Genomic DNA, 26,728 nt, shown 5'->3' on the forward strand with positions numbered 1-26,728 from the left:
TATATATTTTCAACGGTGGAGTTTCTACACACCATAGATTAAGGTGTGGAGCTCTGCTGTACCTCGAGTATTAATGCAATTGCTATTGTTCTTCTATTCAATTCAGCTTATTCTTGTTCTAAGATATCACTTGTTCCTCAACTTGATGAATGTGATGATCCATGACACTCATCATCATTCTCACCTATGAACGTGTGCCTGACAACCACCTCCGTTCTACCTTAGATTGAGTGGATATCTCTTGGATTCCTAAATAAGAATCTTCGTGGTATAAGCTAGAATTGATGGCGACATTCTTGAGAATCCGGAAGGTTTAAACCTTGTCTGTGGTATTCTGAGTAGCATACAGCTTGCCATGGAAAGGAGTAAGAAGGATTGGATGAAGACAGTAGAAAAGCAGAGAGACGGAAGGGACAAAGCATCTCCATACACTTATCTGAAATTCTCACCAATGAATTACATAAGTATCTCTATCTTTATTTTATGTTTTATTCATCTTTTAATTATCAATCCTCCATAACCATTTGAATCGCCTGACTGAGATTTACAAGATGACCATAGCTTGCTTCATACCAACGATCTCCGTGGGATCGACCCTTACTCGCGTAAAGTTTATTACTTGGACGACCCAGTGCACTTGCTGGTTAGTTGTGCGAAGTTGTGATAAAGAGTTGAGATTACAATTGAGTGTACCATGTTGATGGCGCCATTGATGATCACAATTTCGTGCACCAGGAAGCAAGTTTTCAATCATAGTGAATAAATCCAGGAAGGAATTGTAAAACCATGCAAATCATATGAATAAGTGGGTGAAAAGCTGATAAAAACCACTCAATTAAACATAATATAAACCATAAAATAGTGGTTTAACAATGCATCACAGTATGCTTCAAATGGTTCTCTTAGCTTAGGCAACACTAATACGGGTGCGTTAGACAACCTCTGTTTTAATGCCAAGAAACTCTTCTCGCACTCAGGAGTCCACACAAAAGGAACATCCTTCCTAGTCATCTTGGTCAAAGGTAAAGCGAGCTGGAAAACCCTTTAATGAATCTCCGATAATAACCCGCCAAGCCTAAGAAACTTCTTATCTCCGTCATTGAAGTTGGTCACTCCCAATTCATCACTGCCTCAACCTTAGCAAGATCTACTGCTATTCCTTGCTTGCTCACCACGTGGCCAAGAAATTTCACTTCAGACTTCCAAAACTCACACTTGGATAGCTTAGCATACAACTTCCTATCCTTTAAGATTTGCAGTACCGTCCGTAAGTGCTCTGCATGCTCATCCTCTATCTTAGAGTAGATAAGAATGTCATCGAAAAACACAATAACAAACTTATCCAGATATGGATGGAAAATCCTATTCATGTAATCTATGAATATTGACGGAGCATTAGTTAATCTGAAGGACATTACTGTGTATTCATAGTGACCACAGCGCGTCCTAAAGGCAGTTTTGGGAATATCCTTGTCTCCGATCCTTATCTGATGGTAACCGGATTGTAGATCAATCTTAGAGAACACACTGGCTCCCTATAACTGGTCCATCAGGTCATCAATCCTTCATAACAGGTATTTATTCTTCACAGTAATCTTATTCAGCTGCTGGTGATCAACACATAAAGGCATACTCTTGTCTTTCTTCTTCACCAGTAACACTGGCGCATCCCATGGAGAAACACTTGGTCAGATAAAGTTCTTACCCAACAGATCTTCTAGCTGAGATTTCAATTCGGCCATTTCTAGGGGTGACATCCTATAAGGAGCACTTGAGATTGGTCCGGCCTTAGGCACCAACTCAATAGCAAACTCAACCTCTCGGTTAGGTAGAAATTCATCAATATCATCAGGAAACACCTATGGAAACTCACACACAATCAGAATTTGCTCCAAGATTCGATCATCACCCGAAACACCCGCAACTAACAACAATATTTCCTGACATTTGACCCTAGAACAATTCACTATCATGATATTCAGGTAGTAGTTATTCACCACAACCGGCCCTTTTATATCCTCTGGCATAAAACACATCGTTTTTGCAAAATAATCGAATAGAACATGGTTCTTGGATAACCAGTCCAATCCCAGAATGAGATCAAGGCCAGTCTTCGGCAAACAAATTAGGTTATGTACGAAGTCACGCTATTGTATTCAAAATGGAACTTGGGGGCACCCTAACCAAGTCACCATAGCCTCGTGGGTAGCATTATACACCTTTAAAGCACACCCCAGGATTACTATTTTCAATCCTAACTCATCAGCCTTCTCAAAGGCAATAAATGAATGTGTAGCTCTAGAATCAAACAAGGCATTTAAAGTTTTACCGGCCATCTCACAGTTATTTCTGATCAATGTCTCTGACCCCTCAGCGCCTACTGCAGAAGTAGTGTATACTCTCCCTGGCTGCTGCACTCTGCCAGTCTCATACCTCTTCTTCTCTGGGAAACTATTAGCCAAGTGTCTAGGCTGTCCACAAGAATAACATACTCCAGTCCCAAACCTGCATGGTCCTGAATGGTACTTCCCGCATCCGTGACAACTCAGATCCTGCTGTGGCGGCTTCCCATGCCTTCTTCCCTGATTAGCATTGGCATTTGGCCTCCTAAAGTTGCCCTGCCCCTGATTATTCTGAGGGACAAAGCCGCCACGCTTGAACTGTCTGCCCCTAGGTGTAAAATTCTTTCCTATAGTCTTCTAGAATGGAATCCTCATACTCCCTTTTTTTGCTGCAGCCTTTCTAACACATTCTTCAGCCACCCTGCTCTTATTCACAAGCTCAGAAAACACCTGAATCTTCATAGGTGCTACAAAGCTCTGAATGTCATTTCGAAGGCCTCCTTTATACTTAATGCATTTCCACTCAGTAAAGTCCTTAGGAGCTCCCTAACAAATGTGTGAAAAATGGCATAGTTCCTCAAATTTGCTCGTGTACTCAGTAATGGTCATTTGGCTCTGTTTCAGCTGAAGCAGTATAAATTCTTTGGTATTTCTAACTGAGCTGGGAAAGTAATTCTTATAGAATTCTTCTCAGAAAAACTCCTAAGAGATTACAACCCCATCAGGCTGCAAAATATGCCTCATACCCTGCCACCAATGTTGAGCCTCACCTTGCAGCTGATAGGTTTCAAACTCAACCCACTGTTCATTAGGAACCTACTGAGCCTGTAGTGTTTGCTCAATAGCTTGTATCCAGGTATCCACATCGGTAGGGTTTGAGGTTCCTCTGAAGGTCGGAGGATGAACCTTTAGGAAGGAGGAAAGCATCATAGGACCATTATTGCCATTATTCCCATTATTTATCTGGTTTCCCAGGGCTTCGGGAGTTGCTTACATCGCTGCGGCCATGTTCCCTAATCAGAAAATATTTACATATAATAGTGAAAAGAGATAATATACTAGGAGCCTCAAAAAACGGATAAACGAAAATCGTAAAATAAAAAGCGCAACACACAAGGAAAAGAATTTCTTGCGTGCTAAGAAATCTTAAGAGTTATGGATAAGAGTAAATGAAAGAGTAAAGAAATCCAAGAATACAGCATAACTAGCTCCTGACTTAGCTTGCGAAGCCAAGGCTGGCCGGAGAATATATATACATACATATACAGGTATCCCAAAATACTCAAAATACAAAGTAAGACCCTATCTCTCCCACAACCTCTATGAGGAACAAAATAAACAAGTTTTTTGGAGAGCAAGCTAAGTACATGAGTACATATACATACAAACAGAAAACCCAAAATAACCCAGAACTACTCCGCTTCAGGGATCCAGACGCCTAGCGAGGAGCCTCTCGACCTGCATCTAAAAATAACAACACAGTATGTGGTGAGAACCAAAGGTTCTCAACATGGTAAAGGTGTCACGCGTATAATAAATAAAGTCTTGGGAATGCCAGAGGCAATCCTAGAACTCCATCATACAATTGTAAAACTTAATTTTCTAAGCAGAAACCATAAAAAGGGGTAGGTAATCTAAGTACCCTATACTTATTTGCTTTAAAACCTAACACCTAACACCTAACCAATTCACCATTCCTCCGTTCTTCCGTCATCCATAATTCAGCAGAGACAAGCAACCAAACAAATTCACACACAAGTAAGAAACAGGTAGTGCAAGTAGCAAGTATAACAGGTAGCAGCATATATAAGTATTTAGTTAGGCAATCCCAGGTAATGCATAGCAATCAAAACAAACAAATGCACATGATGTATGCCTGTCCTATGGATGATGAGGCTCATCTGTCGGTTATCCAGCCAACCTAACAAGTCCAAAAACCTTAGACTGTCTCCCGTCGCGCATCCCCATGAGTCTATGCATAGATTTTACATTCATTCATCATTTAATCACTCAATGGGGGATATCCATACCCGGAAATTTATACGTGCCCTCTCACCCTTACGACGTAGGGTCAACAGAGTATCGAGATTCAACCTGAAACACGTGGTGGAAAGCCACGGTTCTGTTACCCAGGAAAAATTGTATCTCAGATAACATCATTCATAAGTCATTTCATGTTCATAATCATAATATAATCGTTCATCAAAGCCATGGAATCATAACTTCATTTAATATCCATCTCTTTTTCTTATAAATCCTCATATTTTCCCTTTTCTTCATTCCCAAGTTACCTTATTTTCCTAGCTTCAAATAGCTACTTGACTTAGTACTATACCTTATGTTTAAAAGGATGAAAATGAAGGTTTAGAAGTAAAAAATTTTATTTAAACACAAAAAAGCCAGTTTTGCAGCAAACAGGGGCCACGCATGCGCGTGGGCGATTGTACGCATGGTAGTATGAAAAGGTAGCACGCGCACATGTTCCCTTACCATGCGTACGCATAGGAGAGAACATCATGTCACGCATACGCGTGGGTCATGCGTACGCGTGGTCGTGATGTTGGCTCATCGCGCGCATGCATGGGCTACTCGCGCACGCGTAGTTTTAAATGCCATGCCACGCGTGCGCGTGGGTCACGTGTATGCATGGATATGTGTTTTTTTCAAAAAAATAACAGATTGCGCAGAAAGCTGCAAAACCAGAATTTAGCCACCTACATACACATTTTTCACACCAAACTTCCATCGTCCATAACTTTCTCTACAAAATTCTGCTTCACAAAATGTATATCGTTTAAAAGCTTGCAAATTCATCTTTTATTTGAAACAAACCACATTTCCATCCAAAATTTGAGGAGCAAGTTATGGACTTTCAAAGTTCATCAAAAACCACTTTTTATCAGAATACACCAAACCTCATTTTTTTACCAAAACCACATTTTTTCTTTCAAAACTCATTCCCATTCAACTCAATATACCATAACCATCAATATAACTTACTCTTCACCATCACACAACCATTCTTGCAACCTTAGCTCAATCATATCACATTTCACTCACAACTAACATTTTATTCCAATTCCACATATTATCATCATCATAAAACGCTTCAATCATTAGCACAACAATATTCATCATAACAATAATAACAATTCCAAATAAACACCATTCAAATAAACACCATTCACTATCTCGTCCATACCATTACTTTGCGGTAATCATAAACCCTTCATTCATCACTATCATATTAGCATATATACATACATACACTTAACTCCCATTATCAATTACTCAACACAATCACCACATCAATTTATCCATCAACATCACAAACACTAATCATTCAACACATTTAACCATTTCAACTTATCATATAGGGTGCTAGTCTGAGTTTTCACAAAACCTTATATATTAAACGTACGAAACATAAACCATACCTTGGCCGATCAATTTATTTAGTCCAAGACAGCTACACAAGTCACAACCACAACCTCCATATATATATATATATACTTAATTCACACCTAATACACATATATACTCCAAATTCAGATTTTACATAATAAAATCAAATTTGGATTAGGGTTTAGGTTGTCCTTACTATACCCACACGCATAGCAACTCAAGCCCAATAAGCTTTGTAAGCCAACTCAAACCTAAAACACCAAATTGTGTAAGATTTCATCACAAGGGTTCAATTTCACAATTAGAAAGGGGATAGATATTCTGAAATGAATTTGGAGCTTATCGGTGAAATTGATTAACAGAAATGTAGATCTCGACGCGCTAGACGCGTGGCCGCAAACGGTGCGTTGATCGGAGCTCAAACGGGGAAGTTGTGGTGGTTGGAAGATTTGATGAGGGTTAGGGAAGCTCTCTTCCTCCCCACAAATCTGTTCGGTGTTGTTGTTACTAAATAGGGGAGAAGGAGCTTCTACCCTTTTAACTTATGGGTCCGGTTGGACTCACGGGCCCAGTTTTGGACTCGATTCAACCGGTTTGGCTCATCCGGTCCAATTTTGGGCCAAATTTTTCGAAATTGGTATCAAAATTCTCGTTTTGAAGAGCTCTATCCTATTTTGATATTAAATTTACATTTTTAATTTTCATATTTAAAATTTGATTTATTGACTAACTATTTACTGATTTTAGCGGGGTTTACAATGATGTAGCTCCTCTTCTCCTTGAATTCGGCCAATCGGAGTTCTAAGAGGCACAAACGATAAGTGAATTTGATAAGTGAATATTGGTTTGATTGATTACTAGTTGAGTTTGATTAAGTCTATGTTGAATTATTATTGTTGATTGAGATTTTAGTTCGGCTATGTATGAATAGCCAGCTGGGGTGTTTTGATTATTTTGGGAGTTAAAAAGAGATTTTTAAAAGCTTTATGAATTATATTAGCTAACTTTGAATTATTAAAGAAATGATTATATTTTCAGTTTTATCTAAAAAAGTATTATGTTTGAATTTGATTTATCAAGAAAAGGAGTTTAATGAAAGAGGAATGGATTTGAGTTGTTTTTAAAGAGATATTTTGATATTTGGAAAACACTTGGGCAGTACACAAGGGTTGTGGCTTAGTCCTACTTGCTCTGAGTCAAGATTTTAAAAGATTGTGGATTTCGAGCTTTGACCTGGCAAGGATCGTGGTGGTGTCCTGCTTGTCCTGTGTCGCGATGAACGTGGGGATCGTGGTATTTACCACCCATATGTGTGTTGTTTTTCAATTAAAAACATATGTGGAGATCGAGGTGGTTTACCGCCTACAGATGGTGGGGATCGAGGTGGTTTACCACTCACCAGGTGAGGATCGTGGTACTATACTGCTCACCAGTTTTCAAGAAGACGATTTCCGGGTTAGATACCGGACATGTCAAGTTGGCTATATAACCGACAAATGAGCTCATTAGCCATAGGACAGACATGCATCATACTTGTTTGAACATATGTGTTTCTGAGTGTATTTTCTGTGATTGTGGGTGTACTATATGATTGCTTGATTTCTGTGTTCTTTATTTGTTAAGTCTAATGTATTCTATTGCTCATTGCTGTTGCCTACAGTAATAAAATGAACATAACTATACACCCCGACCATACTAAGAACTCCCCAATTCTTACCCCCTATTTCCACCCCTTTTAGCTATAGGTGCGAAGGTTTAGTGCGGAGCTATAGGAGCATAGAAGATTATATTTACAAGTTGAGTTGTTAGATTTTATTTTCTCCTTGTCGTTTATTTTTTTAGATTTTATAGGAGTAGGACTTATATTTGAGGATCTTTGAATAAGTATAAATATATAATGCTACGTGGATATATATTTTTTGTGATTAAATGGTTTAAAGTACATACTCTTCGTTTTCTTAACTAAAATTTCTATTCTTGGCCAAAATTTCGATTCGTATTCGCGAAGGCTCAATATTAAATAAAGATCGTATAGAATAAAAAGGTTTAGAGATAAGTAACGCCTGAGCTTTTGGTACGATCATGAGGTGCTAAAATTTAGGGTGTTACACAAGCCTACCTACCCTTCTTTGTAATCAAGGGTAACAAATATTACATACTCATTTTTCTCTCATACCCGAGCTATTAATTGTTATTCTTCTCCTTTACTAATCTAGATCTATTCGATTTACAATTATCAAGACTTATGACTTACATTTCATTCCAATCTTACTATAAACAAATGATGTACGCATATTACAATCTTATCCACTAATGGCGACATTTTTGGAATCAAATTCTATCAAAACTAATATCAATCAATCAAATTGTTACTAATTTACCAGGACAATTCAAACCCCTCTGAGCTATACTCTTTGAAATAGTCAATTTAAAGAAACCTTTTTCAAATATCAACTAAACAATTAAGTTCCATCATCTAACGGACATATTTAGTTTTTTGTTTATAATTCATTGTCAACAAAACTTATCAATCCTAATTCCAAATTGGGATAACAAATCAAACAAGATCTACAGAAAGACCAAACTTAAAACACATCTCAAATTGATGTTCCACATCATGAAACTTTTTTAAAATACTTTGTTTGTAATACAACAAACAACATACAAACAGTTCCAATATTACAAACTATCTAACAAAGTCACATTTCCTACCTACCGAAATAAACAAGCTCAAAATAACCAAAAACAAAATAAAAGAGCCACTCCTCCACTCGATTCTCACCCTCCTCCTCGACAAGAACAAATCCATCATCATCAACAAGTACGCCCTTTTAAACCACTTTTGTCGAATCCATAGCCCTTAAGTCTTGCTTGGGCATCAAGAACTTTGCTTGACAAACAAACCTCTTAAAACCTTCAGCAAACGCATCTAAAATTTTAACTTCTTTTTCTTTTTTCAAATTTTTTGTTTTCACAGTTATCTCTATCATTTGATTCTTCATTTCTTCCATATCATTCTCCTTCTTTTTCAAAAGCTCGGCATCCTTCTCACAAAGATTCTTGCCAGTTTTCAATTCCTCTTCTCTATAAATAAGTTTTTCCTTCAACTCCGATATCAGTTTTTCATTCTCAGCAATTTTTACTCTCAACTTTTTAGAGTCATTTTTCTCCATCAATTTCTTGTGTTTGTTTTCTTAGCTTTGACCAATGCTCACTAGGCCCAAGCCGAGTACATGACCAATATCTCATCAAAATCCCTTATTAATTAACAAAATAAAAAACTACCAAAATCATATGTATACCTGCATCTATTGGTCAATGGCAACATCACCAATACCCATAGCCAACTTGATGTTAGACGGTACTTGCAAAACCTCATTGGTCACCACCATGAAAAGAAAGTTCCTATTCTAAATCGATATCCCATCACCTAGCTCTGAAAAAGGGGTGCAACTTTTCTTGGTTCCTCACAAAAATAGTCATCTCTCCAGAGGGACCCCCTTTCCAGCCCCATCAACATCATCATCGACAACAATCAACTCGGTTCTCCTCTTCTTGAAAACCATAGGCTTCCTTTTAAAAATAGGTTGATTCACTTCACCTTTTCCATCCCCCCGGGTTAGTCGATGACCCTTCCTTATCCACAATCTTACTTCTAAGCCGAGCTCTTAAGGTCGTTCCAGTCATGCCCGGATACTTACCACCTACAATAAACAAATACCAAATTATTCAAGGTAACATAAAAAATGCTTTTCAACTACATTATCAAATCCCTTACCTAAATACCTCACCACGGACTCTTTATCATCTTTTCATGGAAGTATCTCATAAATAGATATCAACTTGCCATTCTTTATATGGTTTAACAGAAACTCTATTAAGTATGCATCTTCGCTATTAACTTCTTTTGGCCCTAGTACATGCATCGGTTGAGAACACCAATAAAGAAAAAATTTTTTACTCAAATGTTTATCTAAATAAAACAAAAATTCCTCTTCAATAATTTTGATTTTCAAAAACATTTCTTTAAAATCCTTTAAAAAATATTTATACAGCTTGAAAATACTTAGACCCGAAAAACGATTTAAGTTCACCCAAAAACCTTTCTAAACTCCCTTTGCTTGAAATAAAGAGAAAAATAGGTCCAATATAGGTTTCATTTTCAAATCCATTAATATTTTAAAATATCTCCAAAATACTCACTCATTGGGATGGAGTTGAGATGAGCGCAGTTCAGCTGTTTTAAAACAGAGCATTCGAAATCTGTAAAAGGGAGATTTACTCGCAAATCTTACAAAACACAGCTATGCATATAAAAAAAACTCAAAATTATTTTGTTTTGTGAAAGGCACATTCTACCCTTGTACATGGCAACATCATAACATGAAAACCAGAACCGTCCCTCACTATTTTTCGCTTATCAATCTCTCTCACACTCTCTTCATCAACAAACAATGAACCACGAAGTTTAACATCCTCCCAAATCCAGTTATACGACCCATCATCCTCTTTTTGTAACTTCGTTAATTTCTCAACACCTATTACTTTCACAAAGATAGAAGAAGGAAAAAAAACAGAAACACATGCACTAACCTCTTTTGCTCATACTTTAACCCTTCTTGAAAACTATTGAGTTCAAAACCTTTGCCTTTATGAAACACACTTGTAATTCCAAATGAAATAAATTGAAACAATTTATTAAACTGTTTGAAATCCCTCAACCTAATTCCCACCCTTCATTCAAACCAACGGCGGCTCAAATACCGTATAGAAAAACAAATCGGTGTCTAATCAATACACAGTGCTTTATTAATAACTTTTATTAATTTTTCTTTTAATTTTTCTATTTTCTTTTTCTAGATATTTTAATAAAGTATCTTGACCTGGAAGCTTTACACCTATAACGTATATGCCAAGTTATATATCGTCATTTAAAGCTCAACATCTTTTATTAAAATATCACCAGACTCAACTTAAGAGCTATGATATGACCGTTATAAATTGGTTATGAAAAACTCGACATATACGTTTAGGTCAGCCATCAAAAATCATAACAACAAATCAGAACGTTATGATCTTCATACACATTACCACTATAAATTCGGTAACAGATCACCTTGGATCACCAACTCTCAATATAAGAGAAAGGAAGAAATTCATTTGAAGGTAAGTGAAAAATTACTTGAGAATAAGCTTATTCAAATACTGATTTGAGTATCAGAGTACCTTTTATAGGTATTCACCCCGTTGTTCACAAGAAGCCGAGGTATAACCCGTCTCGAAGGAAGTCGTCGGAGAACGAGCTATACCCCAGCCGATCCACCCAAGAACAATAAGGTTGTTATTCTTGCTTGTCATACTGCCAATGAGTTGATGGTTTGAGCGGAGAGTTCTTTGAAGCTGAATTCTATTCCGCTTGGCCAACGGGTTTAGTAGAAATCTCCTCCAAGTAACTATTTTAAATTGAATTATGATGTTAGTACGGTTCCTGAGCAAGGTTTAGCCGGGTTTAGTTGTATTATTAGAGATTCAAATAGAAGATGGATTATGGGATGTTTTGGGCCCTTCCTTGTTGGAGTGTATCAATGCGGGTTATTCTCTATTTGGATAGGTTTGGTTTTAGTTTGGGATGGTATTAAAGAACTCACTTGTAAAACAGATTGTCTGAATGTGTATTTCAAGAATCTTGAGCCAGTAAAAAAAAATGGATCTTATTATCAAAATTTAGGAGCTTCTTTTCTGTTCTTGGTCTGTGCATTTTGAATGGGTCCCAAAGAAATATAACAAGGGTATGGACTGATTAGCTAGCTATGGAACTCGAAGAACTATTGCTGAAGTTACTTGAATTGCTCCTTCCGAGGAGTTCGTTACTATTCTTGAAGCTCACTAGGGAGACGGGAATGCAAGTTGAAAAAATATACATATAATGTATTCGCTTTCAAAGTAATAAAAGTCACAATCGAAAAAAGAGGAATGAGGAATCATGGCGTATAAGTGGGGGCTTGACGATGTTCTTAATTTCTTTCTTGTTCATTGATTTGGACTGATGGTGAAGCATTTATATAAATAACTATATAAATGTTAGTTATCTTAAAAAGAGGTTGGTGGTGCAAGTGAGACACTATGGCGTTAGATAGGCCAACACTACATGAGATCATCTTGATACTCTCACAAATGACCCACGTGACTGCAATGAGACACCATAACAATTGCATTCCATGGGACCATCTCATACATTAACATCATAAATTCAATTTTAATTAATTTAAGATTTTGCTAAGAACGCACTCCTTAAATATACTAACAAACAAAAATATTGAAAGAAACAAAAATTTTCAAAAAAAAAGTTAAATTCACTAACTCTTTTTCACTATAAAAGGTTTCAATTTAACTTTTGTATTCCTAAGACATTCAGTTTGTTAGCAAATCTTTTAATTTAATTATTATTATCATCTTACTTACATATATCAACTATTGGCTTCGATCTCCTTTTTTCCTTCTTATTTATTTTGATCAAATGACACGTTTGTTTTAATTTGTGTGTTTATATATTAAAATTTGAGCCTTTGTGGTTGAAACTTGGATTCTATAATTAGTGAAACAAAGGAAAGTTATACATATATTTTGAAGTTTGAAAAATTTAAACTTAATTCTTCTTTATATTTTGAAATATACTTACATTGGTGAACTCTTTTTACATTTAGATAACAATATAATATCAGATCGTCTTTAAATTTTATAAAATACAACACTAAAAACATGTTATATCAAAAAATATCTACGACAAGTTCTTATTGAAGCCGATGAAATATAACATTGTATAGAAACAGAAATATATTTGGTAAAAATAAACTCTTCAACAAATTAGTTTTCGACAAATAAAAAGGGAATGTAAAATTGTTTGATCTTCCGTCGATCAAGTTTCAAGTGCAAAAAAGTACTCCTTGTGCTTTACATAGTCAACACACAACAACTGAAGAAACCCCGGAAGCAGTTGCAATTTGCAAGGAAATAGTTACTCAAAGTGAAGACAAAAATACGGTCAACATTAAGATGCTTCACCAAGACAATGAGGTAAAGAAATAGTTTAGCAATTATTAGATATTTTAATTTTTGAAAAAAAAAACTCTAAACGATCTTCGTAATTATGTCGAAATACAATGAGACTCTCAATAAAAAAATTTTGACCTTTTTTTGGTTCTTGATCTTTACTTCTGTGATACTGGTTAATCTTTTTGTCAATGTTTTTTTTATATTAATAGAAAAGCATACATAACTTGTTAAATTATTGATTTATCCATTAAGAGACAAATTGAATTGAAAAATTCTATTTTATTGGGAATCTCGTTGTCTTTTAGGAATAATTATCAGGGTCATTTAATTTTCTTTTATCTTTTTTAAATATATTGGATAAATTTACTATGTAAAACTAAGAAATATTAGTGATTTTTAAATTATTTGTACTTATAAAAATTAAATAAAAGATATATTAGTAATTAATGTATCACCTCATAAAAATATTCTGGAGAGAGATCATTAACAAAAAGGCTAACCAATCTCACAAAATTAAATATCAAAGATCGAAATGGATATTTTTTATCGGAGATATCGTTGTCCTTCAAAGAACTAATCGAAAACGGAATGGGTATTTGTTCCTTTAATTTCTATTGGGATATAATTATAATTTTTTAATAGATAAAATATGTTTTTTATCCTTAAATTTTGGTTTTTTTCTTTTAAAATACGCCAACATTTAATTGTTTCAATTTTACTCTCAATGTTTAAAATAAGTTTTAATTTCACTTCTACTGTAATTTTTAACACTCAATCGTTAGTCAACATTTTTTTTCAATTTTACCCTTAATTAAAACTCAACTCAATGTCAATTCCAACCGTGACAAATCTAACCTAATCCTAACCAAATTCAACATATTCCCCAATCTTTTAACCTTCACTAAACCCCTCCCCAAAGGTTCAAATGCGTTCTTCATGTTTTCAAGATCTGCAATGATATCACCAAATTAGGAGCGAAGAGTAAAGAGGCAATTGAGATTTTATTTAAATTAGTGACAAGAAAAAAGACAAATTCAACACATTCCAAATCAATAAAGTTACTTGCCTTCATCGAGTCCAAACACTAATACGAGTGTAAACTCTGGGTAATTAGTGAATAATTAATCAATAAATTAATTATTATTTAAAAAATTAAATTTTAGAGTTTAAAAAAATAAAAATAATTAAAATATAAATTTTAACACTAATTTTAAATATTTTGACCTAAAATTAAATTAAATGGACCAAACTGATTGAACCGAGCTCATATTAAGCTCAAGTCCCAACCTACTAACATATTAATGAAAGAGCTAAGCTCTTCTTTCCCCTTCTATTTGATGAAACAAGCTGAAACTTACATGACGAGAAAGGAAGAACATTCAAAGCCTTAGTCCAATTTCATTTCACCATAACTTTTAATCCGGAGTTTCAATCGCGGCACCTTTTACGATCACGCGACCGCCGTGTCAAACTTTACAAAGTCCACCAAAAAATTTGGTAAGTACCTCACTATTTCTTGCTCGCGCGCACTCTCTCCTAAATTTTGAATTTGAGGTTTTGATTTTGAGAGATTATGTGATTTTGGTGTTTAGGATCAAATTAGCCTTGTGGACTTACCGAGTCTTGTCCCAAATTTCTATTGGTAAGGTGAGAAACCACTAACTCTTGTAAATCATTAATAACTATGAACCCTAAGTTGATTTTGAGTAACATTGTTTGGTATTAGACTGTATATATGTGATTTGGAACCAAATTAGGGGTGTTGAAAGCTTGACGTTGGACCTTGGAGGTTGTGTTTTCTATTTGGTGTACGTTTGAAGCCTTTCATGGTTGTGGAGCGGTGAAAATTGAGGTGTTATGAGCATTAGGGAAAAATTGGCTAAGGTATGATTTTGTTTTCTCATAGATAATATATAATGTTTCATTAAAACGTAGGCTAGATGACCATAGGATAAGCTTGGATTGAATTTGGTCGTTGATGCGATTAGTGAATAAATGTGTATATATATGCAATTGATTTGAGATTTGATATGTGAGTTGTGGATGTATTATGATTAGTAGTGATATAGACTGAGTTTTTTGGAAAAGCATGTATGGAGTTGTTAAATAATGAAATGGTTTTGGATGTTGATAGTGAATGGTTGGATTTTTTATAGAACGAATGTATATGTATGTCTCTAATAAGTATGATGTTGGATTAATTAGTCAAATGGTGGATTTTGGTGCAAATATTGAATATGTGTATATGTGATGAATATAATGTGAAATTGGTAATGAAGAGAGTGGGTATCTTGAGTGGCTATATGATTGATGAGTAATGAGTTAATGTTAGATGAGTAATGATAATGTTTGAAATGGTTTTGTTTAGATCGATTTTGATTTAGTTTAGAAAACTTGAGTTTTGAGTTTTTGGTGAAAAGTGATTTTTAACCAACTTCGTCGGATCATAACTTGAGCCTTGAATTTTAGATTTGAATGAATTTTCTTTTAAATTAAAGATAATTTTAAGATCTTTAAAACGGTTTAAAGCTTGTGAAAATCAAAGTTTTGTAGACGAAATTATGAATGTCGAAAATTAGGTGTAAAAAATGGTTTTTATGACTTAACAGCTTTTGAAAAAAAAGAGGAGTCGCATACGCGAGCATACACACGCGATGCGAGATTCATTCACTGCCTTGATATCTAGCATACGCGGACCTGAAAAATTGGATGCTCGCATACGCGAGCAGTATATGTGACACGAAAGTCCCCTCCTGTTTTGAAATCTCACGTACGTGGACATAGTCTCGCATATGGAAGGGTCTTGCGAAGTGTTAGCTGAAGTAAAGAGGCGTTGCTAACGTTGAATGAGACGAGATTGATGAGGATGATGGGAAAAATGATGATTTGTAATTAAATAAGATATATGTGATTGGGTAAGATGCAGTGGCGTCTTCCACTTGCTCCGAGTAAGAGATGAGGAAGAAGAATGATGAGAACTAAGTTTAATTATGAATTTCAAATGAATATGAATGAATTGAAGTCAAAAAGTCCGGTAAGATGCAGTGGTGTTGTCCACTTTCTCTAGAAAGAGTTTGAGACTCCAGGTAAGATGCAAGGGTTGAGTTCTGTTGTCGCATGCTTGATGAGCGGATAATTTATACGCTTTTTGACATTGTTTTTAGGTAGTTTCTAGTATGTTTCAGTTACTTTTTAATATATTTTTATTAGTTTTTATGAAAAAATCACATTTCTGGACTTTACAATGAGTTTGTGAGTTTTTCTGTGATTTCAGGTATTTTTTGGCAGGAACCTGAGCAAAAATCTGATTCAGAGGCTGAGAAAGGACTGCAGATGCTGTTGGATTCTGACCTCCTTACACTCGAAGTGGATTTTCTGGAGCTACAGAGACCCAATTGGTGTGCTCTCAATTGCGTTAGAAAATAGACATCTTGGGCTTTCCAGCAATGTATAATAATCTATACTTTTTTCGAGATTTGATGGCCTAAACTTGCGTTAAAACGCCCACCAGAGACCCTTTTCTGGCGTAAAACGCCGGAACTGGCACCAAAGTTGGAGTTAAACTCCAAGGATGGCCTATGCACATGAAAGCTTCAAGGCTCAGCCCAAACACACACCAAGTGGGCCCTAGAAGTGGATTTCTGTACTATCTACTCATTTTCTGTAAACCTAGTTTACTAGTTTAGTATAAATAGCACTTTTTACTATTGTATTCGAAGTCTTTTGACCTTTTGGGAGTACTTCGAACCCTTTTTAGAGGCTGGCCATTCGGCCGTTCCTAGACCTTTTGTTCTTATGTATTTTCAACGGTGGAGTTTCTACACCTCATAGATTAAGGTGATGGGCTCTGTTATTCCTCATGAATTAATACAAGTACTATTATTTTTCTTTGAATTCACGCCTACTTCTCCTCCAAGATATACTCTTGTACTTAATTAAGTTAAGTTAGATTGAAGGGGTGACCTGTGATAATCACCCACTATCTTCAGTACTCGCTTAGCCAAGATCCGCGTGCCTGACAACCACAAGCGGTCTACATGATGTTCAACGTAGTCATTGGATGCCAGCTGGAGTATATTCTCTTGGGTCTCTGATCCATGCATCTGACTAGCATCTCCTGACAATAAAGCATTCAAATCAGTGAGATTAGAACCTTTGTGGTATAGGCTAGAAATGATTGGCAACATTCCTGAGATCCAGAAAGTCTAAACCTTGTCTGTGGTATTCCGAGTAAGATCTGGGAGGGGATGACTGTTACGAGCTTCAAACTCGCGACTATTAGGCGCAGTGACAGTGTGCAAAAGGATCAATGGATCTTATTCTGACACAAGTGAGAATCGACAGATGATTATCCCTGCTTTGAGAACCGTAGCTGGACCATTTTCACTGAGAGGACGGATGGTAGCCATTGACAACGGTGATCCACCAACTTACAGCTTGCCATGGAAGGGAGTGCGCATGATTGGACGAAGACAATAGGAAAGCAGAGGTTCAGAAGCAACAAAACATCTCCGAACGCTTATCTGAAATTCCCACCAATGAATTACATAAGTATCTCTATCTTATTTTATGTTTTATTTATCTTTTAATTATCAACACCTCATAATCATTTGAATCCGCCTGACTAAGATTTACAAGATGACCATAGCTTGCTTCAAGCCGACAATCTCCGTGGGACCGACCCTTGCTCACGTAAGGTATTACTTGGACAACCCAGTGCACTTGCTGGTCAGCTATGCGGAGTTGTGAAAAGTGTGAATCACAATTTCGCATACCAAGTTTTTGGCACCGTTGCCGGGGAATGTTTGAGTTTGGACAACTAACGGTTTATCTTGTTGTTTAGATTGGGTAATTTTTATTTTTTTATTTCAAAAAAATAAAAAATAATATGCATTGTGTTCTTATGTGATCTTTAAGTTGTTCTTGATGATTTCCTTTGTCTAATCTTATGATTTTCCTGTTTTGTGTTTTATGTTGTTTTTCATATGCATTTTCAAAATCATAGTTTTTGAACATTCAAAATTTCTATGTTTGGTGTCTTGCATGTCTTTCTTTTCTTAAAAACTTTTCAAAAATATGTCCTTGATGTTCATCATGATCTTCAAAGTGTTCTTGGTGTTCATCTTGACATTCAAAGTGTCCTTGCATGCATTACTTGTTTTGATTTTGCATTTTATGTTTTATTTCATTTTGTTGTTTTTCTCTCTCTTCATTAAAAATTCAAAATCCAAAATATATATTTTCAAGTAAATAATACAGAGAAATGAAGATTCAAAACATAAGGCAGAAGAATCACAGAAAAAAAGAGCTCACTGGCGTCAAAACGCCAGTAAAGAGGCACTTTGGGCGTTAAACGCCAAAATGGCTATCATTCTAGGTGTTTAACGCCAGTAATGGTATCATTCTGGGTGTTAAACGCCAGAATGGGCAGCGTTCTGGGCATTTAACGCCATAACAGGAAACATTCTGGGCATTTAGAAAAACGCCCAGTAAAGAAGGATTTCTGGCGTTTAACGCCAGCTAGGATACCTGGCTGGGTGTTAAACGCCCAAAGAGGTAACATTCTGGGCGTTAAACGCCAAAATGGATAGCATCATGGGCGTTTAATGCCAGGATGACACAAGGGAGGTGATTTTGTTTCAATTCAATTTTTTCAATTTTTCATGTTTTAATTCATAACTTTTTGCATCAAACATATTTTAAACTTTCATTTTTTTTTCATTTTTCTTTTAATGTTTTTGAAAATCTTCAAACTAATTTTTCAAAAATCTTTTTCTTAATCTTATCTCATATTTTCAAAAATATCTTTTTCTTGTTAGTCAAGTCATCAATTTTAAAAATCATATCTTTTTAAAATCAAATCTTTTTCAATCATATCTTTTTAAAACTCAAATCTTTTTCAATCATTTTTTTCAATCATATCTCTTTTTTCAAATCTTTTTCAAACATATCTTTTTAATCATATCTTTTTAAAATCAAATTTTTTTCAATCATATCTCTTTTAGTTTGATTTCAAAATCTTTTTTTCTAACTTCTTACCTTTTCAAAATTATTTTCAAATCTTTTTCAACTAATTACTATTTCTTATCTTTTTCAAAACCACCTAACCACTTTTCCACTTTCAATTTTCGAAAATCACTAACCACTTTTTCAAAAATCTTTCTAATTAACTAATTATTTTAGTTTTAATTTTCGAAAACCCTCTCCCTCTCATCTCTTTTTATTTATTTGCTAACACTTTTCTTCTACTTATAATTCGAACCTTCTCTCTCCCTCTGTGTTTAAATTCTTCTCATTCTCTCTCTACCTCATTCCTCTATTCTTCTTTTCTTCTGACACATCAAGGAATCTCTATACTGTGACATAGAGGATTTCACTACTCCCTTTTGTTCTCTTTATTTTTATATAAGCAGAAACAGGGATAAAAACATTCTTGTTGAAACTGATCCTGAACCTGAAAGAACTCTCAAGAAGAAGCTAAGAAAAGCTAAAGCACAACACTCCGGAGAGGACCTTACAGAGAATTTTGAAAAAGAAGTGGACATGTTAGCCGAACCCAACAACAATGCTAGAGATGCAAGTAAGATACTTGGTGACTATGCTACACCAGCTTCCAACTTCTATGGAAGAAGCATCTTAATTTCTGCCATTGGAGCAAACAACTTTGAGCGTAAGCCTCAATTAGTTTCTCTAATGCAGCAAAACTGCAAGTTTCCTGGACTTCCATCAGAAGATCCTCATCAGTTCTTAGCTGAATTCTTACAGATCTGTGATATTGTTAAGACCAATGGGGTTGATCCCAAGGTCTACAGACTTCTGCTTTTCTCCTTTGCTGTGAGAGATAGAGCTAGGACATGGTTGGACTCACAACCTAAAGAAAATCTGAACTCTTGGGAAAAGTTTGTCAATGCCTTCTTGACCAAATTCTTTCCACCTCAAAATATGAGTAAGCTCAGAGTGGACGTCCAAACCTTCAGACAAAAGAAAGGTGAATACCTCTATGAAGCTTGGAAAAGATACAAGCAATTAACCAAAAGATGTCCTTCTGACATGTTTCTAGAATGGAACATCATATGTATATTCTATGATGATCTGTTTGAAATGTCAAAAATGTCATTGGATTACTCTGCTGGTGGATCTCTTCATCTGAAAACACCTGTAGAAGCCCAGGAACTCATTGAGATGGTTGCAAATGACCAGTTCATGTACACTTCTAAAAGGAATCCTGTGACTAATGGGGTGACTCAGAAGAAATGAGTTCTTGAGATTGATACTCTGAATGCCATATTAGCTCAGAACAAAATCTTGACTCAACAAGTCAATATGATTTTTCAGAATCTGACTGGATTGCAAGCTGCATCCGACAGTGCTAAAGAAGCCTCCTCTGAAGGAGAAGCTTATGACCCTGAGAATCCTGCAATGGAAGAGGTGAACTACATGGGAGAATCCTATGGAAACTCCTATAATCCTTCATGGAGGAATCATCCAAATTTCTCATAGAAGGATCAACAGAAGCCTCAACAAGGCTTCAATAACAATAATGGTGGGAGAAACAGGTTTGGCAATAGCAAACTTTTTTCATCATCTTCTCAGCAACAGACAGAGAATTCTGAGTAGAGCCTCTCTGGCTTAGCAAATATAGTCTCTAATCTATCTAAGGCCACTCTCAATTTCATGAATGAAATAAGGTCCTCCATCAGAAATTTGGAGGCACAAGTGGGTCAGCTGAGTAAAAGAGTTACTAAAACTCCTCTTAGTACTCTCCCAAGCAATACAGAAGAGAATCCCAAAAGAGAGTGCAAGGCCATAACTATATCCAACATGGCTGAACCTAGAGAGAGTGAAAAGGCAGTGATTTCCAATGAGGAAGACCTCAAGGGATGCCCACTGTGGGAGAACCAAGGGAATCTGAGGCTCATACAGAGACTATAGAGATTCCACTAAACTTACTTTTGCCATTCATGAGCTCTGATGAGTATTCTTCCTCTGAACCAAAAATGTTGTTGAAGAGCAAGTTGCTCTGTATCTGGGAGCAATCATGAAGCTGAATGCCAAGTTATTTGGTAATAAGACTTGGGATGATGAACCTCCATTGCTCATCAATAAACTGAATACATGGATTTAGCAGACATTGCCTCAAAAGAAATCAGATCCCGGAAAGTTCTTAATACCTTGCATCATAGGCACCATGACCTTTGAAAAGGCTCTGTTTGATCTGGGGTCAAGTATCAACCTCATGCCACTCTCTGTAATGGAGAAACTAGGGGATCTTTGAGGTATAAGCTGCCAGAATCTCACTAGAGATGGCAAACAAATCACTGAAACAGGCTTATGGACTTGTAGAGGATGTCTTAGTGAAGGTTGAAGGCCTTTACATCCCTGCTGACTTAATAATCCTAGACACTGGGAAGGATGAGGATGAATCCATCATTCTTGGAAGACCCTTCCTAGCCACAACAAAAGCTGTGATTGATGTGGACAGAGGAGAGTTAGTCCTGCAACTGAATGAGGACTACCTTGTGTTCAAGGCTCAAGGATCTTCTTCTGTAAACATAGAGAAGAAGCATGAAAAGCTTCTCTCAATACAGAGTCATACAGAGCCCCCACACTCAACTTCTAAGTATGGTGTTGGGAGGCAACAATCATGCTCTGAGCACCTGTGAAGCTCTGTAAGAGCTTCCTATCAAGCTATTGACATTAAAGAAGTGCTTGTTGGGAGGCAACCTAATTTTATTTATCTATAATAATTACTCTTTCATTTTATTTTCCATTGTTAGTCTATGTCTTCTTTAGGTTGATGATCATGTGGAGTCACAAAAATAGCTGCAGAATTAAAGCAAGAATCAAAAACAACAAAAAATAGCACACCTTGGAGGGAGAGCTTACTGGCGTTTAAACGCCAGTAAGGCTAGCAAAGTGGGCGTTTAACGCCAGTCTGGCACCATTCTGGGTGTTAAATGCCAGAAATGGCACATAGACTGGCGTTTAACACTAGAAAAGGGTGTCTGGCGTCTGGCTGGCGTTAAACGCCAATAAGGATAACAGAATGGGCGTTTAACGCCCAGTCTGGCAGCATTATGGGCATTAAACACCAAAATTGGCAGCCAGACTGGCGTTTAATGCCAGAAAGTGCTGTCTGGTGTCTGGCTGGTGTTAAACATCAGAAAAAGGCACCAGCCTGGCATTTAACGCCAAGAAAGGTAGCAGAACTGGCATTTAACGCCAGATTTGACACACAGTGGGCGTTTAAACACCAGAAAGGTGCAGGGATGAGAATTCCTTGACACCTCAAGATTTGTGAACCCCATAGGATCTCCACCTACCCCACCTCACTCTTCCTCTTCTTCACACCTTTCCATAACACTATTCCCCAACACCCACCTACCTCACCATTCAAATTCAAACCATTTTCCTCCCAAACCCACCCATTCTCCACACGGTTACCCTCTCTCACTTACTCTATAAATAACCCTCCTTACCACCTTCCATTTCACACATCTCCAACACTTAACCCCCTGGGCCGAATTCCAACACACCTCCATTTTCTCTATTTCTTCTTCTCCTCCTTTCTTTCTTCTTTTGCTCGAGGACGAGCAAACCTCTTAAGTTTGGTGTGGGAAAAAGATGTGCTTTTTATTTTTCCATATCCATTAATGGCACCTAAGGCCAGAGAAACCTCTAGAAAGAGGAAAGGGAAGGCAGTTGCTTCAAACTCTGAGTCATGGGAGATGGAGAGATTCATCTCAAAAGCCCATCACTAAAAGAAGGGTGGAACAAACAAGAGATCCTACTCATGGACCTCAATAAAAGCATGAGGAGATTCCTCACCAAGAAATCCCTGAGATGCCTCAAGGGGTGCATTTTCCTCCACACAACTATTGGGAGCAACTCAACACCTCTTTAGGGGATTTGAGTTCCAACATGGAACAACTAAGCATGGAGCACCAAGAGCATTCCATTATCCTCTATAAAATTAGAGAAGACCAAAGAGCTATGAGGGAAGAGCAACAAAGGCAAGGAAGAGACATTGAGGAGCTCAAGCACTCCATATGATCTTCAAGAGGAAGAACTAGCCGCCATCACTAAGGTAGACCCGTTCTTTAATTTCCTTGTTATTTGTTTTTCTGCTTTTCGATTTTTTATGCTTTATGTTTTGTCTATGTTTGTGTCTTTATTACATGATCATTAGTGTCTAGTGTCTATGCCTTGAAGCTATGAATGTCCCATAAATCCTTCACCTTTCTTAAATAAAAAATGTTTCTAATTGCAAAAGAACAAGAAGTACATGAATTTTGAATTTTATCTTGAAATTAGTTTAATTATTTTGATATGGTGGCAATACTTTTGTTTTCTGAATGAATGCTTGAACAGTGAGAAAAAGCAGTGAGAAAAAAATGCGAAAAATAAAGAAAAAAAAGAAAAAAAAGAAAGAAAAAAAACAAGCAGAAAAAGCCAATAGCCCTTTAAACCAAAAGGCAAGGATAAAGAGGATCCAAGGCTTTGAGCATCAGTGGATAGGAGGGCCCAAAAGAATAAAATCCTGGCCTAAGCGGCTAAATCAAGTTGTCCCTAACCATGTGCTTGTGTCATGAAGGTCCAAGTGAAAAACTTGAGACTGAGTGGTTAAAGTCCTTATCCAAAGCAAAAAGAGTGTGCTTAAGAACTCTGGACACCTCTAACTGTGGACTCTAGCAAAGCTGAGTCACAATCTAAAAACGTTCACCCAGTTATGTGTTTGTGGCATTTATGTATCCGGTGGTAATACTGAAAAACAAGATCCTTAGGGTCACGGCCAAGACTCATAAGTAGCTGTGTTCAAGAATCAACATACTGAACTAGGAGAATCAATAACACTATCTTAATTCCGAGTTCCTATAAATGTCAATCATTCTGAATTTCAAAGGATAAAGTGAGATGCAAAAACTGTTCAGAAGCAAAAAGCTACAAGTCCCGCTCATCTAATTAGAACGAAGCTTCATTGATATTTTGGAATTTATTGTATATTCTCTTCTTTTTATCCTATTTTGTTTTCAGTTGCTTGGGGACAAGCAACAATTTAAGTTTGGTGTTGTGATGAGCGGATAATTTATACGCTTTTTGGCATTGTTTTTAGGTAGTTTCTAGTATGTTTTAGTTACTTTTTAATATATTTTTATTAGTTTTTATGCAAAAATCACATTTCTAGAATTTACTATGAGTTTGTGTATTTTTCTATGATTTCAGGTATTTTCTTGCTGGAATTGAGGGACCTGAGCAAAAATCTAATTCAGAGGCTGAGAAAGGACTGCAAATGCTGTTGGATTCTGACCTCCTTGCACTCGAAGTGGATTTTCTTGAGCTACAGAAGCCCAATTGGCGCGCTCTCAATTTCGTTGGAAAGTAGACATCTTGGGCTTTCCAGAAATGTATAATAGTCCATACTTTACTCGAGATTTGATGGCCCAAACTGGCATTAAAACACCCAACAGAGATCCTTTTCTGGCCTAAAACGCCGGAATTGGCACCAAAGCTGGAGTTAAACTCCAAGGATGGCCTATGCAAGTGAAAGCTTCAAGGCTCAGCCTAAACACACACCAAGTGGGCTCCAAAAGTGGATTTCTGCACTATCTACTCATTTTCTGTAAACCTAGTTTACTAGTTTAGTATAAATAACACTTTTTACTATTGTATTCGAAGTTTTTTGACCTTTTGGAACCCTTTTTGGAGGCTGGCCATTCGGCCATGCCTAAACCTTTTGTTCTTATGTATTTTCAATGGTGGAGTTTCTACACCTCATAGATTAAGGTGAGGGGCTTTGTTGTTCCTCATGAATTAATGCAAGTACTATTGTTTTTCTTTCAATTCACGCCTACTTCTTCTCCAACATATACTCTTGTACTTAATTCAGTTAAGTCAGACTGAAGGGGTGACCCGTGAAAATTACCCACTATCTTCAGTACTCACTTAGCCAAGATCCACGTGCCTGACAACCATAAGCAGTCTACATGATGTTCAACGTAGTCATTGGATGCCAGCTGGAGTATATTCTCTTGGGTCTCTGATCCATGCGTTTGACTAGCATCTTCTGACAACAAAGCATTCAAATCAATGAGATTAGAACCTTTGTGGTATAGGCTAGAAACGATTGGCAGCATTCCTGAGATCCGAAAAGTCTAAACCTTGTCTGTGGTATTCCGAGTAGGATCTGGGAGGGGATGACTGTGACGAGCTTCAAACTCGCGGTTGTTGGGCACAGTGACAATGTGCAAAAGGATCAATAGATCTTATTCCGACACAAGTAAGAACCGACAGATGATTAGCCCTGCTGTGAGAATCGTAGCCGGACTATTTTCACTGAGAAGACGGATGGTAGCCATTGACAACTGTGATCCAACAACTTACAGCTTGTCATGGAAAGGAGTGCGCATGATTGGACAAAGACAATAGGAAAGCAGAGGTTCAGAAGCAACAAAGCATCTCCAAACGCTTATCTGAAATTTTCACCAATGAATTACATAAATATCTGTATCTAATTTTATGTTTTATTTTTCTTTTAATTATCAACACCTGATAATTATTTGAATCCGCCTGACTGAGATTTACAAGATGACCATAGCTTGCTTCAAGCCGACAATCTCCATGGGATCGACCCTTACTCACGTAAGATATTACTTGGACGACCCAGTGCACTTGCTGGTCAGCTATGCGGAGTTGTGAAAAGTGTGAATCACAATTTCGCATACCAATGCTCCGGGTTGAGAAGTGTAACACCACTTGGATAAGAGGTAAGGGTGAGGTTGTCCCCTTGCTCCAAATACGCGGGTAAGATGCAAGGGTTGCAGCATTGTTCCACTTATTCCGTGTTTGGTGTTCTATCCAAGGTTAGCTAGCGGACATGTCGGGTTTGACTTTATAACCGATAGATGAGACCCATCGGCTATAGGGCAGGCATACATCATATGCATTTATCTGTTTTGATTGATTGTGCATTACTTGGGTTTGCCTATTTGATTAATTATGCTTACTTGTTATATGTTCTACCTACTGTAATTGTATTTTATCTGTATTTTTCTTGTCTATATTGTTTATCTATACAACTGAGAGATCTCTCGTTTGGTGGAGGAGTGACGAGAGTTGTTCCACCGGTGTTTTGGATGGTTGAAGGAGAGTGAGGTTGAGGTGTAGAGTTATTATTGATTAGAACCTAGGTAACTTAGATATTTTACCTTGTTTCTGGTTTAATTTGTAACTCTGAGTTTAAATTTGAGTGTCGGAGTTCTAGAATTGTCTCTGGTTTTTTCGGAACCTTATATCTCATGTACGTGGGCACCTTTACCATGCTGAGAACCTCTAGTTCTCATTCCATACATACGTTGTCATTTTTCAGATGCAGGTTGAGTGGCATCTCGCTGAGCGTCTGAAGGTTCCTCTATGTGTATATATAACTTATGTTTAATCCTCTTAGAGACTTTTTGGAGAACTAGGTACCTACTTTATATATGTCAGGATATTTTGGATATATTTATATACATGTATGTATGTATATATTCTTCGGCCAGTCTTGGCATCGCAGGTCGAGTCTGGAGCTTGATATTCTGTATCTTTTAACATTCTGCTCTTATTATATATATGCCTTTACCTTTCTTCGTTTTCTAGTTTTCGTACGTGAGAGTTGCACTTTCTTTTTTCAAGAATTTGCTTAAACTATCCTTCAAGGCTACTCGTTATAAATTATTTTCAAATATTACTATATATATGTATATTTTATTTTAGAGGTCATAATACCTCACCATCTCAATTTTATGACTTAAGCGTAAGTTCTGTGTGGTAGGGTGTTACAGCGAACAGCCACTGCTGCTGCTACCTCTTCCATTCTCCATTGCATCCTCGCCTTCTTCCTTTGCTTTCGCCGCTACTGCCACCATTACCACCTTTGTTGTGGTGGCCAT

At 36.7% G+C, this 26,728-nt stretch overlaps 1 protein-coding gene and 1 non-coding gene across 2 annotated transcripts; both read right to left on the bottom strand.

Annotated features, from left to right (window-relative positions):
• Positions 1-1,109: 1,109 nt before the first annotated feature.
• Positions 1,110-26,728, bottom strand: LOC107482370 (uncharacterized). The gene is made up of 6 exons (XM_016102818.1): positions 26,619-26,728; positions 3,089-3,167; positions 2,748-2,888; positions 2,193-2,471; positions 1,878-2,111; positions 1,110-1,535 (listed from the first exon to the last, which is right to left on the bottom strand). The coding sequence occupies exons 1-6, from the start codon at positions 26,726-26,728 to the stop codon at positions 1,110-1,112; spliced, it is 1,269 nt and encodes a 422-aa protein (XP_015958304.1).
• LOC127743125 (small nucleolar RNA R71) lies at positions 19,749-19,852 on the bottom strand. The gene has a single exon (XR_008004430.1). It is a non-coding gene; the product is annotated as a small nucleolar RNA R71 (small nucleolar RNA).

The sequence above is a fragment of the Arachis duranensis genome, chromosome 1, assembly GCF_000817695.3.
Source record: "Arachis duranensis cultivar V14167 chromosome 1, aradu.V14167.gnm2.J7QH, whole genome shotgun sequence".
NCBI classification, from domain to species: Eukaryota; Viridiplantae; Streptophyta; class Magnoliopsida; order Fabales; family Fabaceae; genus Arachis; species Arachis duranensis.

Excerpts from the sequence above, each read along its gene's own strand:
- LOC107482370 (XM_016102818.1), bottom strand. The coding sequence starts at position 26,728 with ATGGCCACCACAACAAAGGTGGTAATGGTGGCAGTAGCGGCGAAAGCA. Across the intron at positions 2,889-3,088 it reads GGCTCAACATTGGTGGCAGG|GGAGCTCCTAAGGACTTTAC; the intron begins GTATGAGGCATA and ends CACATTTGTTAG. Across the intron at positions 2,472-2,747 it reads GCAGGGTGGCTGAAGAATGT|CCTAGACACTTGGCTAATAG; the intron begins GTTAGAAAGGCT and ends TCTTGTGGACAG.